The sequence below is a fragment of the Egretta garzetta genome, unplaced genomic scaffold (genome assembly GCF_000687185.1).
Source record: "Egretta garzetta isolate BGI_Z169 unplaced genomic scaffold, ASM68718v1 scaffold94, whole genome shotgun sequence".
Taxonomy (NCBI): domain Eukaryota; kingdom Metazoa; phylum Chordata; class Aves; order Pelecaniformes; family Ardeidae; genus Egretta; species Egretta garzetta.
In genome coordinates, this window is record NW_009259683.1 from 4,378,822 (window position 1) to 4,394,282 (window position 15,461).

At 43.2% G+C, this 15,461-nt stretch overlaps 1 protein-coding gene across 1 annotated transcript in view; it reads right to left on the reverse strand.

The window, feature by feature from the left end:
* Nucleotides 1-3,434: 3,434 nt before the first annotated feature.
* CHN2 (chimerin 2) overlaps nucleotides 3,435-15,461 on the reverse strand; it is a 26,592-nt gene continuing 14,565 nt past the window's right edge. Inside the window, exons 5-7 of the mRNA XM_035894118.1 lie at nucleotides 10,513-10,650; nucleotides 8,640-8,745; nucleotides 3,435-5,262 (exon numbers count right to left, since the gene is read on the reverse strand). Coding sequence (XP_035750011.1) covers nucleotides 5,091-5,262; nucleotides 8,640-8,745; nucleotides 10,513-10,650 — 416 coding nt within the window. The 3' untranslated portion in view covers nucleotides 3,435-5,090. The remainder of the gene's footprint in view (nucleotides 5,263-8,639; nucleotides 8,746-10,512; nucleotides 10,651-15,461) is intronic.

Sequence of the window (15,461 nt, forward strand, 5' to 3'; positions counted from 1 at the left end):
TCTGCTTTGAAGATCCAGTTAGATGGCATTCTTCTCCTTGTATAAGTGTTTTGAATTACCTTCCTACTCAGAGTTTTCATGAGTTGCTGGTTACTGGCAGGGGGGGTCTGTTGGCACTCAAATCTTCTTCTTCCCTTCTCTGCAGACCTTGAGTGTCTGTACTTGTCAATAAAGAAATAAGAAGGTGGCCAGACAGGCTCCAGCAGCTTATGCCCTTCGAGCCAGGTTTGGGGAGAGTGCAGCATTGAGGGAAAGCGTTGCAGCCTCTCCAGCTGCTGCCACTTCAGGGAGCTTGAACAGCTCGAGAAGTGCCTGCTTGCGGACCCTTCTGTGAGCCTTCCTCCCACCCCCACCTCCTTTTCTGTCCTCTCCACCCCCTTCTCAGACAGCAGGGCAGCAGCTACCCAGCCATTAGCAGGATCAGGGGAGCAGGATGCCTTTGCCCTGTCTGTACTGTGTTGGGGGGATGGTGATACTGGCAGCAGCCGAAGGTACAGCAGAAGAGGCTGTCGGCTGCCTTCAGCATCTCCAGGTGGGAGGGAGGGGGGAGAGAGCAGCAGAGAGGCGAGCCGGGTTAGGAAAACGCTTTCCCACCGGGCAGGTGAGTCCAGGCAGGGGGCGATGTGCAAACGTAGTTAATCATCCTGCAGCGTCTCATTTGTACAGGCCTGCGCTGTGCGGTGTTTGAGCTTCTCATAAAAGAGAAGGCACAGTTGCTCCATGTGCTCTGCGAGCCGCTCTCAGTACCTACCTTCGCTTTCACCTCCTTGCAGTGTGACTTTAAGCCTTCCTTCAGCCCAGCTATTTATTACCCCAGGCACTCCCAGCACATGGCTGAGACCTTACTAAGACCAGAGTTTTGCCCAATACTACACCCGCAATCCCTCCTCCCTCCTGTATCCTACATTTGACAGTAACGCGTAGCTCAGGTCTTTTGAGCACCTTGTTTCAGGCAAGGTCCCAAACCTGCTATATTCCTTCCCAGAGTCTCAGGCCAAGTGGCCCTGCAGCTCTGTCTCCTTCATTAAGCTCAAATGTTGCACGAGCTTTGAGACTGTAAAGTGTATAGGAAAGTGTAGTCTTACCTCTTGCTTGGAAATAAAATGCATATGGTACCAATTCACCCAGTTTTGTGCTCTGTTAAACCCGTTCTGTAGCTTAAACTGGCATCAGCTCGCAGAGCGGAGAGTTGAGCGGAAAGCAAAGGTGTGTCTCCTTTTTAACTTCATTTTAAAAAGTTTTCCCAAGGAAACAATATCTACTCTTACGCTCTTTGTTTCTCTTTTTTTTTTGCAAATTCTTCTCCTTCCTCAGTAACTTCTATATCCTTTGCCCAATTCCAATGGTATTTGACAGCGGGAGAGAGAGAATAATGAAGTTCCACAACAACTGGTCTCTGGGTAGAGGAGCCCCAAGTTGGTGTCTCAGTTGAGGAAACCCTTCAACAGCTCCCTGTTCGATCTTGCCTGCCAGCTGCCTTTTCAGCAGACGAATGCTTTGGAGTCAAGACGCAGCACACGCTGCCTCGTCTCCAGTGCGGTGTTCTCAGGGAACTATTCCTTCGCGCAGTTGCCCCAGCAGGCTCGAAATCTTTAAACCTGACAGCTACGAGTCTCGCAAAGGCAGAGGGATCAAGATGACATTTCTGCTGTTCTGCAGCACTTTGCAAAGTTACTACCTTACAAACCATTAACTTCATGTAATGTTTTACCAATCCTGGCTAAGACACTTCTGCTTTATGGGAGGCAAGTCGTCTCACCCCGGTAGCTCCAAGGACCAGCTGTAAGGGGGTACAGAGCTGCACCCATCACACCAGAAGATGGGGCTAGTTGAATGGCAGATGGGAAGCCCAGGTGGATGCTGGCAGTAGGGGACAGCCGCTGCACCCGCAGGACTCCACCAAAGGCCTTCTCCAGTAGCTGGAGGGGAACAAGGTTCTTGCTGAACATCCAGCTGCACACAGGCTCCCATGCAGTCAGACACAGGTATCTCAGCTGCTTCCAGAGGAGCAGAGCTGCCTTCCGCTCGAGATGAAATGACCTAGCAGGGAGGTTACATCAGCTCAAACAGAGACTCCTGGAGCATCTTGCAAATGACTTGTACTACCCCCTAGTAGTGCCTCACGTGAGATACGTCGTCACACTGGTGAATGCTTTGAAACAAAGGGAAGATCCAGTCAGATGCATTTTTTTCTGTGTACTGGAGTAGAGGCTTGCATCGCAGAGATGCATGCTTTGCCTTCTGCTTTAGCAGTCAGTTTTGCAGAGGAAAGTCTGCTGGCTGTTTGTTTCCTTGAGTGGTGAATTTGGAACAGAGGCGCTCAGATCTCAGAGGTGCTGCTCAGCCCCAGGTGCAGCAGTGATGGCTACCCTAAGCCTGACGTAAGAGATGAAGTGTTGGAGGGGACAGAGTCCTTTTACCTCCACACTCAGTATGCCTCTGGGGACAAGGGGTAATGGTTTTAAACTAAACCAGGGTAGGTTTAGACTAGATATAAGGAAGAAATTATTTACAGTGAGGGTGGTGAAACACTGGAACAGGTTGCCCAGAGAGGTGGTGGAGGCCCCATCCCTGGAAGCATTCCAGGCCAGGTTGGATGGGGCTCTGAGCAACCTGATCTAGTTAGCGGTGTCCCTGCTCACTGCAGGGGGGTTGGACTAGATGGCCTCTAGGGGTCCCTTCCAACCCAAAACATTCTATGATTCTGTGATTCTATGATGCTGGCCATCAGTTAGCTGAGACAAACACGGACATTTCATTAGATATTTTTGTTTTAAGATGCAGAATCATACTCTTCCCTCCGTCCAGCAGATTAGAAACTTGTGCCCTCCAAAGACACTATGCATGGGTATTTCTACTGGCATTGAATCCTTGGGATGGGGCACGTGTTGAAGACCCCAGATTGTGAGACATATCAAAGCTACCAGTTTGCTCATGGCAGAGGGAAAGGGAGAAGTAGAAGTAGAATGGCTTGTTTGTCTTCCTGCAAAAATAAAAATTGGCGCTAAAATATTGTTCTTGCCTTAAACAAATAACTCACCCCTGAACTGACCAGAAAAAAAAAAAGAAAATCATTGTTAGTCAAATGTCTGTGTTCAAGGGAGTGGAAAAGTGCTCTGATAGTATTGATTCTTGGAAATTGATTGGATTGATATTGTGATTCATTGCTTGCTTTAAGTTATACACAGAGGTGGTTCAGGGTGGTTGCAGAAAATAAATGTGTGCGTAAGCTTGGCTGTGGCAGTATGGGCATGCAAGTGCCAATCTGAAACTGCTGACATTCAGTAAAACTGTTTTAACTTTTCCAAGTAGGAAAGTTTCCAGCAATGTCAGGATGGTAATTAGCGATTGATTTTTCATTTGGCAGCTTGCCATGTGGTCAGAGTGGCAGACACCAGAACTCTTTAACACATTTAATGGGATTTTTCCTTCCATTTACACTATCATAAATTACAAAGCATATTTCACTTCACAAAATAAAACCATTTCCAGATCATTTTTATGACAGTATTAAGTAGTACATAACCTACAACAAATAGTCCTGTACAAGGCAGGAGAATCTATGGAAGTATTGGAAACTCAGACTATTTAGCATTTGCTCTGCAATCTGGGTTAATCTATCTAGCCCTTAGTTATTTCTCTAGAAGACGACAATTTTACAGTCATACCCTCCACCTCCCTTCATTATCATAGTTACACATATTTTTCAATTTGAATAGAAACATGTGCTCCCTGAAATAATTCAGGAAACTGCATCACTGAGTTACCAAGCATATGATACAAATGATCAAGATGAGGGATTATTATAATTTTTTTTGTGTTGAAGATTGAGTTTGGTAGTAAAGTTTGTTGATTTTCTATGCTTGCAGAAACATCTCATGCTGAGAAACAGTTTTAACATTAGGAATAAGTTGCAGTTAGACTATGAACTCTGTACGTCAATGTTTGTGAGGGGAGAAAAATATTAAAATTCGGTAATAATTAAATTTACCAACTCCCACATTTCCTACACATTCTTTCTTTCTTTTTTTTTTTTTTAAACAAACCATCAGGAAACACATTCAAGATAAATACCTACATTTTTAGCAGATTTACTGTACGTTTATAAATACAGAAACATGACAAAACATAACTCGATTTTTACAGAAAAACCAAATCCTTCATAATTAACCCAAAAAAGTGCTAACTTTTCAACAAGGCCAGAAAATATCCAGTGTCCCAGCATCACTTAACTTACATATTACTGTAATCCAAGAAAAACGTGGCATATGAAACTGATACTACCACCAGGACTTTTGAAAAATTCTCAATGCCATATTTTACATGGGAGTAAAAAAAAAAAAAAAAAAAGAGAAAATAGTATATGTTTTGGGAACTATCAAATGGCTAAAAGTGTACAATCTTAGGATGCTAGTGCCTAAATGCAAAGAGGCCTAAGGAAAGCTGGAATACACACAAGAAAAGAATTCTCCTTTAAAACACTTGCAATGAAAGAGGTATGTCAGGATAATACTGCATTAGTGGTAATTGTTTTCAATATATCATAGCAAAAATGCAGGAAAGAACTACATGGAAATAATCAATGCACCGCATTGATTTATAGTTTGCTAAAATAAAATGCCATTCTTTCAGCTAGGTAAAGTAAAAATATCTTTATAATATAGGTTCTGTTTCACAATTGACATATATAATTATGTCTCATGGAGAGGGAAATGTATAGGCGTATACAAGAAACACTGATTAAGTACCTTTTTGCTTCTCTAGCCATATTAAAATATGTCTTGTGTTTCTTAATAAGTTAACAATAAAATTGTTTGCAACTTCTCAAAACAAATATACATCTGAGGCAAAGGCAAAAGATACAAGGTAAGAGGATTTTTTCTGACCTTTGTTTCCCTTCTACAAAGAGGCATATGTCTATGAGACATAGGCTTTCCCTTAACATTTTGGCATCCATCTGCAACTTTGCAGAAATTGAAGTGCAGTCAAGGAACTTCTCCTTCATGTTTAAAAAAATTTAAAGAAATGTTGTTTTTCCTTCAAATTAATTATTTTAAAGCAAATGGCTTTGAAGATCTGCCTCTCTTCCTCTAAAAGAGAACGTCTTCATTTTCTATTAAAATCTGCACAATTAACTTCTGGTACCGCATGTCATTCAGCGTAGCAAGGGTACTGTCCTCTGGAGGTCTCATTAAAGTAGGCCCAAACACTATTCCCAGGTTTTCAGCATTCATAAAATTATCTTTTTCATGCAAGGTAACCCTAAAATAGAGGGGACAAAAAAAAAAAAAAAAAGAGAAAAGAAAGTAAGTAGTTGTTTACTTCCCAGAAGAAAAGAATATACGCATCTTAATCTGTAGTCCCACTTCACATCAAGCATTGGTGACGATGACACCTTTCATTAACAATTTTTACTTGCATTCAATGTAGTAACTGTTTCCACAGCAAGTACAATGCAACTATGGTGGGGCTGTGATTTCCTGTGCCTTTAAACACCCCTCATCTGACTCTTAAGTGATTTTTCCACATGGCTGTTTGTTAGGGTGTAAGAGTTAGTGGCAATTGCTTTTCTGAAAAGCATAGGAATGATTTAAAGAATGATGTCTGGAGCAGTCCTCTACAGTAACTACAGTTCTCTGGCATGTTGCACTTGGCGTGCATCATGCCAGAGGTGCGGATGTGCTTCCTGAATATGAACCCAGATTTTCTTTTGATTTCCGGGGCCCCCATGCTTCCAGCCTGCAGGAATCCACACGTTCATGCATTTCTTGCCAGCCATGCTGGCTGCCTCAGGCCAACCAACAGCTGAGTGACTCTGATTACTCGTTATACTTTCGGAGTGTGCTGAATCCTCGAGCAGTCTGGAGAGGTGTCTTGCTAAAGTCGGACTGCTACAAATGCCATCTATCCTTGACAGAGAACAGAGGCACTTCTAGGAAAGAGCCCAGGCTGTTTTGTTCTCTGAGGCAGGTCGTATTGTGTAAATACAAAAAAAGGTAGGCTACGTGTGGCTGGAGCAAACACAGGCTGCCAAAGATGCAAAGAAGTCATGCCTTAGGCTTGCTGGAAAATGCAAGATGTGCTCAGGGTTTCCCTCCAGGTAATAGAGCTGGATCACATCAGTGTTGTCCCAGCAAGCCTTTGGCATTGGAGTTCGGTCCTGAGACTGCTCCCGCACTGCAGTGTAGTGACAGCCCTGGTCCCTTAGTCAGTTGTGGTCCCCAGATGCTTGCCGTTACTAAGCAGAGGACAGGCGAAGTTTCACATCTCCTCCACACACAACTCCTCTGCCAGAGTGGAGCACATCTGGTTTTGGAACCAGCTCTCCTGGCAACAGCTGAGACCGCCCCTGGCCATGGCAATTCCCAGATGGGCAGCAGTGGATTCACTCATGCCAGCAGGGGAGCACAAAGAGCCTGAAACCAGAAGTAATCTGGTCTTCTCTTGTTTGCAAGGTCTGTATATGACTACGTTTTTCTTCTACTATTGGCTGTCTGCAAAGAAAGGCTCTGTCACAGAAAAACGCTGTTCCTCTTTGCTTTCACGACAGAAGTCTGTTAGTGCCCATACTCACAGATACGTCCTCATCTTCTAGCACAGATAATAGCTGTGCTTTGTGAGGAGAAAAGACAAACCAAGGCTGCCTAGCCCAAGCCACCTCTGCGCGAGTGCAACACTGTGCTCCGGCTGTGGCTGTATGCAGCAGAGATGTTGAACAGCTATGCCATGCCACACGCAGGAGTGTGGGGCTTCTTGCAAGGCCTGGGGTGAACACGGAGGAGATTGCTGCACAGCTTCACTGCGACCTCAGCATGGATGGAGTTGTATGCATTTCGCCACAGGGGGGACTGCTCATGCTATTCTATTTCCTCCAGTTTTGAGCAAAAAGTTGTCAGAAAGAATGTTGTATTTGACTGAAGAAAGCAGCTAATTAATTGACTGATAAGCTTATTTTTCATTGCTGATATTGTCCTCTGTTGGATTTCCCTGACTACACTAGGTTATTCTTTCAGTGGAGGAGGAAGAAAGACAATAGATGCAGGGAAGGTAGCTCTAATTTTTCAAAAGCAATACAAAACTTACTCAGCTTTCACTGAGCTCAATTTAGTGTCCCTTCCATTTGCTAAAGAAATATGAAGTGCTTTAAACAGCGACTCAGTGCAGTTTCTTTTCTGTTGGGAAACGGTGCTGGCGTAGAGGCTGTGACCCTGCAGTGCTCCTGCAGCCTATACATAAACAGACTCCCTGACACCAGCACATGTTTTCTCCATGCGGAAAGAGCCCTGTGGGGCTCGGGTTGGGACTCTAATTTACAGAACAGCATAGTCTGTACCTACAGGATCCTTCCCTCTTTTGCACTCACATCTCTCTGACACGTTCTCTGTAGGAACTGACATGCACTTGATTTCCATGCGGACACTGAAAGCTACGGTTTGGGAAAGGAGAGGAAATCCATTGCGTGACTTGCAGGTATTTTAAAGAGAAGGCTTAATCAGCTGTTGGGACTATTTCTGTCTCATCAGTAGTTCAGCTCAACAGCTGAACCAAAGCCTGTACTGCAGTTCATGAAAAAGAAGGAAGGCAAGTCACTACTTGGCTATTAAAAATTTGCTGCCGGGACACAAAAGTACTGATTCTGTATACAGGTCACTTGTCTACAGCCTCCATGGGCCTTCTTAAAAGCCTTCATGGTTCATCCTGAGTTGTCCACGCATCTGTGCTGACAAGGGTGGGTGTTGGCACATGTCATTTCTGCGGAGTCCAAAGAAGCTCCTGCATGCCCAGGTAATGTCTCATCGAAAGGTAAAATTACTCAGTTGTAATGACCTGAGCCGATTCAAAATGAGGAAACATTTCTGCATAATGAGAACCCAACTGAGCATGAAACGCGCTTCACACAAGCTCTCTGATGCAATTTTATGTGACTTGAGGTCTTTTTTTTTTCCATGCTGGCATTAATATTGCAGAATAGTGCAGATCAAACCCAGAAAATACTCCAAATTTGCAACTGTGCTGCGATTAGTGGGACAACTAAGGAGAGATCAAAAATGAAATGAAAATTTTGTATGTTTTATGACTAAAGAAGCTTTGGAAAGCAAATGAGGCAGAGTGTGTTTAAAGCCCAAAGAGATAGGAAATAAGTGGTAAGGGCCTGTATTGCTTTTACTAGTTGTATAAAAATAGGCCCTGCTTGATTCTTGGCTTAACTGTGATGTGAGCAAACAACTTGCAAGAGACGTCTCTCTCCTTTTAGGGTTATGGTTCAGGAAGACAGATCGGGAGGTAAGGGGAGGCAGAGGCAAAGCGTGATCGAGTGACTTGCTGCAGCATATCTAGCGCATCTCTGAAGCACCTACCATTCCATTATTTTTTTGGGGTATTATCTGCCTCAGAGAAACGTGGCAAATCTCAATTAACTCTTCAAAGGCTTGCAATGATCTGCCAGCAAAAGGTTCTGGGCTATAAATGTGCATAGTTTATATGCATTTATACAAACATAGCTTGCCTGTTTGTTTGTTACATTATTGTTTTAGTGGCAGTGCCCTAGTGGAAGCTTTATTGGTACTTTCAGTAACATCTCTCTTTCAAAGCAGAAAATTAAGCTCTTCAAGAATTATCCTACATGCCAATTAACTCACTTTTTGAGATGAATCATTAGGTATCTAAGTGTCTCGTAGTGAGCAGCAGGGAGTAACATCAACACTTCATGTATTGCTTCTAGTCGTTCATCAGGATTGGAGATTTCTGTAAAAATACCAAACAGGATTAATGTTAATAGGGCTTTCCATTTGTAAACACCAGTAATTCAGGAAGCTAAGATATTATTATGGAGTCATTTACAAGCCATTGACAGTGCTTGGAGGGATAAGTGTTAAACTCATAAACATGGAGCTTATCAGCAACTTCTGCATCCTCAAAAAACCAAAAGGCTTTACAAAGAAATCGGCCACAAAGAGCACCCAATAGTTGTCTTTATGGCCCGTAGCTTGCTCTATACTAGATCTGTATATCTACCTATACTGTACCTATAGGTGAGTGACTAGGTGACCTATAGGTGAGTGAAGAGGCACCTATAGGTACAGCATCTGAGCTTGATTAAGTGCTTCCTGATACTCTGCCTGGAACTGACTCTTTAAAATCTTATAGAAGATTACTTCCATTAGCCTTCAGCGCCAGGTGGGAGTGTGGATATATGCTTCAGAGTCTGTGCTTGAATATGTAAGTTTAGCTAGAGATTGAGATGACATGGAATTACATAAACAAAGATTTCTGAACATCTTTAAATATGTGGGTATCAGTGATCAGAGAGCATCAGTGCTTATTTGGCAATCTCTCTAAAAAGCTGAGCAGGATTTACATGTATTTTACATGAAAAGTATGGACTCCTAAGCTGTGAACTGAGTCAGAGTTGTATTTGCTGCATGACTTTGCACACAAATGGCACCATGAACTTGAAATTTTAGAAGATTAAGAATCTTTATGTCCTACTTTTAAGAGACTGGTGTATCGACGTGATAGGAACTGCTTCCTCTGGGCATGTTCTTCACAGGACTAGTGACAAGCACCAATAATTTCTCTGCCGAGGAGGAAGAGGAGGATGCGGGAGAGAGGTATGTGGGGTTGCATGGGGAGTGTGAGGTGGGGTAAGCCAGAGGGGGAGGGAAGGCAGCACGGTCACGCAGACAGACCACTCTTCCTGCTGCTTATCCATATACTAGATGCCATTTCAAAATTACTAAGCATACTTTTTAAAGAAGAAAGCACGCTGCTTCTTAGGCATCTCAGGTCTTTGACATTTTATGCTAATAATCTGATTTTGATGCAATCCACCTGGTGAGTTTTCATGAGTTGACTATCATTACGTGGAAGGCTGTGCCCCGGGAGAGCAGAATTTGAGGCAAATCTCAGCTCTCTCTGCCAACATTATGGCAATGAATGCTGCTTTCCTCCTCTGTCTCTGGTAGTGTGCACCCACGACCTGCCGGCTCTGGGCAGGGGGTGACTGCACGTGCCCTCCATCTGGCCACGGGTTAGATCCTGTAGGACCTAATGAACAGTGGATGCGCCTAAACTTCGGGGCAGGTGTGGTTTGTGGTGTGCCTCATTGCTCTGATCCCTCACTGACTGACGGAGGGGATGTCCTTGTCAGATGTGCAGATTTGTTGCCAAAGAGGGCCATGGCACAGGAGATGGGGAAAATGGTGGGGAAATGGGAAGCACCCTCAAGGCTCACACTGTTCACTCATCCCTGACCCGTCACAGATCACTCAGTCTTGCAGGCGTCTGTGGCCGGGACACCAGCCCTGGGGTGGTGTACCTGCATGATGTCCCATCTGCAATAACATCTGAGCAAAAGTTTCATGTGAAAGAAGGACATGGCAGAGAAGTAATGAGCAGAACAACGCCTTTGCTTCCAATTTGTTGGCTATCTTTTCCTTTTCTTTAACGTGGACAGTTTTATGGATGGGAAATGTAATTAAAGATCCATACAAATTACTATGCAATACTTACTTGCTGCCTCTATGAACTTGGAATAGGTGTCGTAGGTGATCACGGGAATCGGTAAGTCCCTGAAGTATAGCTTCAGTGCTCCAGTAATGATGTTTATGTCTGGATAAATACTGGCAGAAATATCAGCCTTGTCACCATCTAGAAGAGGAGGAAGAAATCTTTTTGAAATGAGGCTAATTTTGACTGAAGCAAGGCTAGGCTTCTAATTCAGATTTATTGTGTCCAACCTGACAAGAAAAAACAACCTGAAAGCATTTGGAAGGCTTAAATGAGAATATATTGCTTCCAACTTTACAGTATATGAATGAGGAATGGTAGTTTCTTTATCTTTTAGTAAACAATTTACTTGCTTACATCTTTTGGAGAGGCTGGTGATTACATCAACAGTATCTGCAGTGTACCATTTCACACATAATGTTGTAATGTTGGATGAAAAATCATGTTAATAATGTATTTATTGAATTTTGCCTGTTTATTCACTGAAAATAAGCTAGTAATAACTTGTCCTGATGTTGTATTTTGCATCTGCAGATCAATGCACAGGGGTATGAACCATTCTTTTCATTTTCACTCGGGGAAACAGAGGCACAAAGTAATAACATAAATTTCCAGTGACTCTCAGGAGACCAGTAGGAAAAATCAGAGTAAACATCCAAATCTTTTAAGTCCTGCACCAGTCTATTTATACTGATTAGCTAGTTAGAAAGCCACCTTATTTTCTGGATGTCCTCTAATGTCTTGATAGTTGACTTATTTATTTATAGCAAAGATGTGAATTTAAATAGACACACTATGGCATTTAGCTATACAATTTATTCTGAAATGTGGATCGCAATTTGTTAAATGAATATGGATACTTGGCTGAACAGCTAAATAGATGAATTATGCAACTGAAATGACATACATTTTGTTTGCCACATACTATAATACAGTTGAGCTTCAACATCTACAAGTGTTGCTGGCTGGTAAGCCCTTAACCAATGCATGGCTTGCAACAAGTGGAATTACAAGAATTAGCAGCGAGGCTGGTTCACTATTATTTTTCAAGTTCAAATGACTACATCTGTTCTGTACTACCTAGTACCCTCATACCCATGTTCTTCTCTAGACTGAGAAGTTCTGCTCTCCTCCCCTCCTGGGGCCTGTCCTTGGAGGTCTTCCAGTAGAAAGATGGGGTAGGACACTGGTCAAGCAGGGGATGAGGCTGTCTGGATTTAATCCCCAGCTTTACGTCAGGCTTCTTTGAGATCAGTTATTCCCCCTAGTTCTTATTCCCCACCTTTCAAGTGAGGATAACAGTGATTCCCTGGCAGTGGTGAAGGGAGGTGGTGAAGATTAGGACCATACGGTGAGTGGGGCGATGTGATGTTATGCTTGCTTGAACAACAGAGAGGAGTTTGCTCGTGTCTGCCAGGAGGTGCAAGCACAAGCTTGGGCTGTTACCACCAAGGCACTGACATGCTGTAAAGCCATCGCCTTGCTTGTCTCGCAATAGCTAGTGCTTGTAGACATGCCCTGATACAGACAGATGAGTGGGTTTGCTTGATACACAGCGTCTAAGATGGTGATAAAGGCTTTCACAGCAGAGTAAAAGAGTTTATATTGATTGTAGACATTTTATACCAACCTATGGCATTAATCTTGAAGGGATACATCCTGTCCAATGTATGCACATAATTCTCATTAAGACTAATAGCACTACATGTTCTCATCAAGAGGAGATTATATGCTTAAGTGTTTAAAACAAGTAGCCCTTCTTGATGCAGCTGAGCAGTCTGAATACATCCATCAGCATTTAATTTAATACAGCATCAATAAGCCCTAGGAGGATGTTTACACTGCCCCAATCTTTTGTTTAATCCACGCGTTCCAGGCACGGTAGCATTAGTCTTGTAAAGCTTTGTGCGGAGAGCTCTATCTAATTGATGGACACTGAGCACTCAGAACGCTCCACTGGAAACAGCTACCTCCAAGGAGCCAGCAGCTGCATCCGAACACGTCCAGCAAAGCAGAAGGTTGCATCTACTATCCAGGTCACCAGTACACTAAATGGCAGTGTTTTCTATTTAGTACTTCTACAAAGCAGCCCAGCAAGCTTCCTTAAAGGGGCACTTCAGCTAGAGATACTTCAAACCGCAACGTACTTCAAACGCACATCTTATTTACATATTCGCTTACTGTAGGAAAAATGCATTAATTCCCAAGGCAGAGATTTTTCTCTTCACTCCAGAGACAAATGTACATCCATTGGAAAGGCACTGAAGGTTATTTTGAAGTGAGTGTAACAATACATCTGTTATAATATACCTACATGTTTCTGCAGTGGGTGTGTAGGGGAAGGTGGATTTTTATTTTCCTGTGGTAGATTTTGGGTTGTCTTTTTTTTTTTTTTTCCAGTTTCAGCAGTTGAAGGCCCTTGGCAGGCTGCACTTATTTCTTATCCTCACCAAATTCCAGAATTTATATTTTTATTTGAACACACTTAAAATCCAAAGCACTACAAAAGAAAAATTAATTCATTGCCTGTAAAGTCAAACACGTATTTCACAGAGGATCCCTTGCAGCAGCATACTGTATAAACTACACCTATTTTATATGGTACCTTCCACACTAGCACAACCACTTTTTTCACTCTTCAGTACAGTAACTTTCCTCAGATTGTCACTAGTATTTTCAGTGTCATTGCACTGGCCATACGTCAATACAATCTTTTTTTTCAATTTTGAGTTACAAACACAGAGTTCATTTCAGCTTTACAAACTTAATCCTACCCAAGCCCTGTCATTTCTCTTTCCTTGTTACTTTGACTCTCAACATGTTGTGTTGCATCATGTTGATGTTTTAATATCTCAAGACAGTCTTTATTCTGTTCCTTAAAGGTCTCGGCTGACTTTGGATGCCACAGAAATATATCAATAGTTTATTAAAGAATGAAAAGGAGTAAGTATTGCATTCTTAAAGCCTCAGCTATGCCCTCTGAATACAGAATCACATTTCTACTTAAGTTCCTTTCTCCTTAACGCTTTGGTTTTATGGCACAGCCTTCGCCACGCTAACGTGCTGCTTTGTGCTTTCCCTTGGATTTGGCATTTGACAGGTTTTCAGCTACACTGGCAAAAGAGTGAGTATGAGTTAGGATGCCTCTAAGTACTCATGTAATATTTAACAGCGTAATATTTTTAGCAAGTGTATTGTACCAGCCAGGCACACAAACAAGTGGGGGGACGGAGCGCGCTGGTGACAATGGCGGCTCTGTGGATAAAGCGCACAATGAGGGGTTTCTGGATGCCACAACGCCACAGCTCAACAACGCTGACAGAGAGCAACTGTCATTCCACAGCACCAACATTCACCAGATTAAATAAATCCGCATTATTCCCTTCCTTCTCATTACAAAAATCACTAAAATGGAACATTGTCAGTGCCTCAGAGAGGCGAACGCTAATTTACAGTAGGGGTATTTACACTGCTTTGGCTTTGGAAGGGAGTCTTAGTTTAAATCAGATGAGGACCAACTTCTCCCTGTTTTAAAACCAACTATTGCAGCTTCATTGGGCCCAAATAGCATTACATGGGATGCCATTCTCTTCCCGAAATGTTAACTTTCAAACCTGCCTTTGCTTTTCTGTTCTCACTATAATTTTGTGGAAGCAACAAGTGAGCATCCCTTTGGCAAAGCAGAATTGGTCAGAGGGAAGGCTGGCTTCTCTTCCTTGCGCCCTTTCAGCTGCACCTCAGATCGGCAGGAGAGGTTCAGCCCCTGCGCCTCGTCCCTGTATCATACTGACTTCTGGCCCCTCTGGCTTGACGAAGGGCTTGGGAAACCAGAAAGCCCCATGGCATTATTTGAAGGATGCGTCCCGTGCATTAAATGCGAGGACCCCTTGCTTGTTTATTTTCAAACCCATTTATTAAAAGCTGTACTTCCAGAGATACAAAAGTGTACTGGCATCCTAGCCAGGTGCCTGGGGACCAACTTGGAAAACAATGGGCAGGGAGGGACCTCTGCAATGCTGGAGTGCAGCACTCTGCTACTGCAGGCACCATGCCATATAACCCTTCTCACAAACCCCTCAACTTCCATTTAAAACTAGTTAAGGTTTTTATCCCTGCTTTTATTGGAAGGTTGTTCCAGAACCCTGCTTTCAGGTGGTTAAAAATGGTCTTTAAATTGTCAAACTAAATTTATTCCTGGCAGTGTATAACCTCTAGTATTGTGCCAGGACTATCTATTAGATTAAACAGTTCTCCTCTCTGGTTCATACCCCTGCTCTCACCTCCTGTGACAGCTAACTATCCCAAGCTCTTTTAAAACACATTTACCTTCTGCTATGCAGCATGCTCCAGAGATGTCTGAGATAGCAATGCGGCCACAGATACGGCTGCTTCTGCTGCTATCTATTAACCAGAACTGTTCAGGAATTTTCCATTTTATATTTCTGACGCAAATTTTCCTTTTTTTTACTTTTGCAAAAAATATGTAAATTTCCTGTAGTGAACATGGAAACAACAGCTCTGTAAAACTCCCACAAACTTCACTTTCTGGGCAGAAAATGAGATTTGAAGAAAAACCTTCCAGGCATTGCTGGAGGTGTGACCTGCCGCCTGGCTCTCAGCCCCCTTCTCTTCCAACTCTGTCACCTGGAACAGAGATCTGGGATATTCTGCATCCTTAGGATAGTGTGCTCCCTGCTGCTCTGGCTTCTAGGGCTACGGAGGGGTAACTGGGCAGCAGAAAAGTGATGTTCCTACCTGTGGGGCTGGGATGCAGAAGAGAGGGTGGGGTCCCTGTCTCTGTAAATGTGGATCTGACAGGGAAGCAAGCCCTGAGCTGTCAGGTTGGAAGTGTCTTGCCAATTCAACCTTCTGCTAGCTGCACAGCCCACAAGTCAGAACAAAAAAATCTATTTTGGTTTTCTTTAAATCCTTCCTGCAACACCACCACCCCC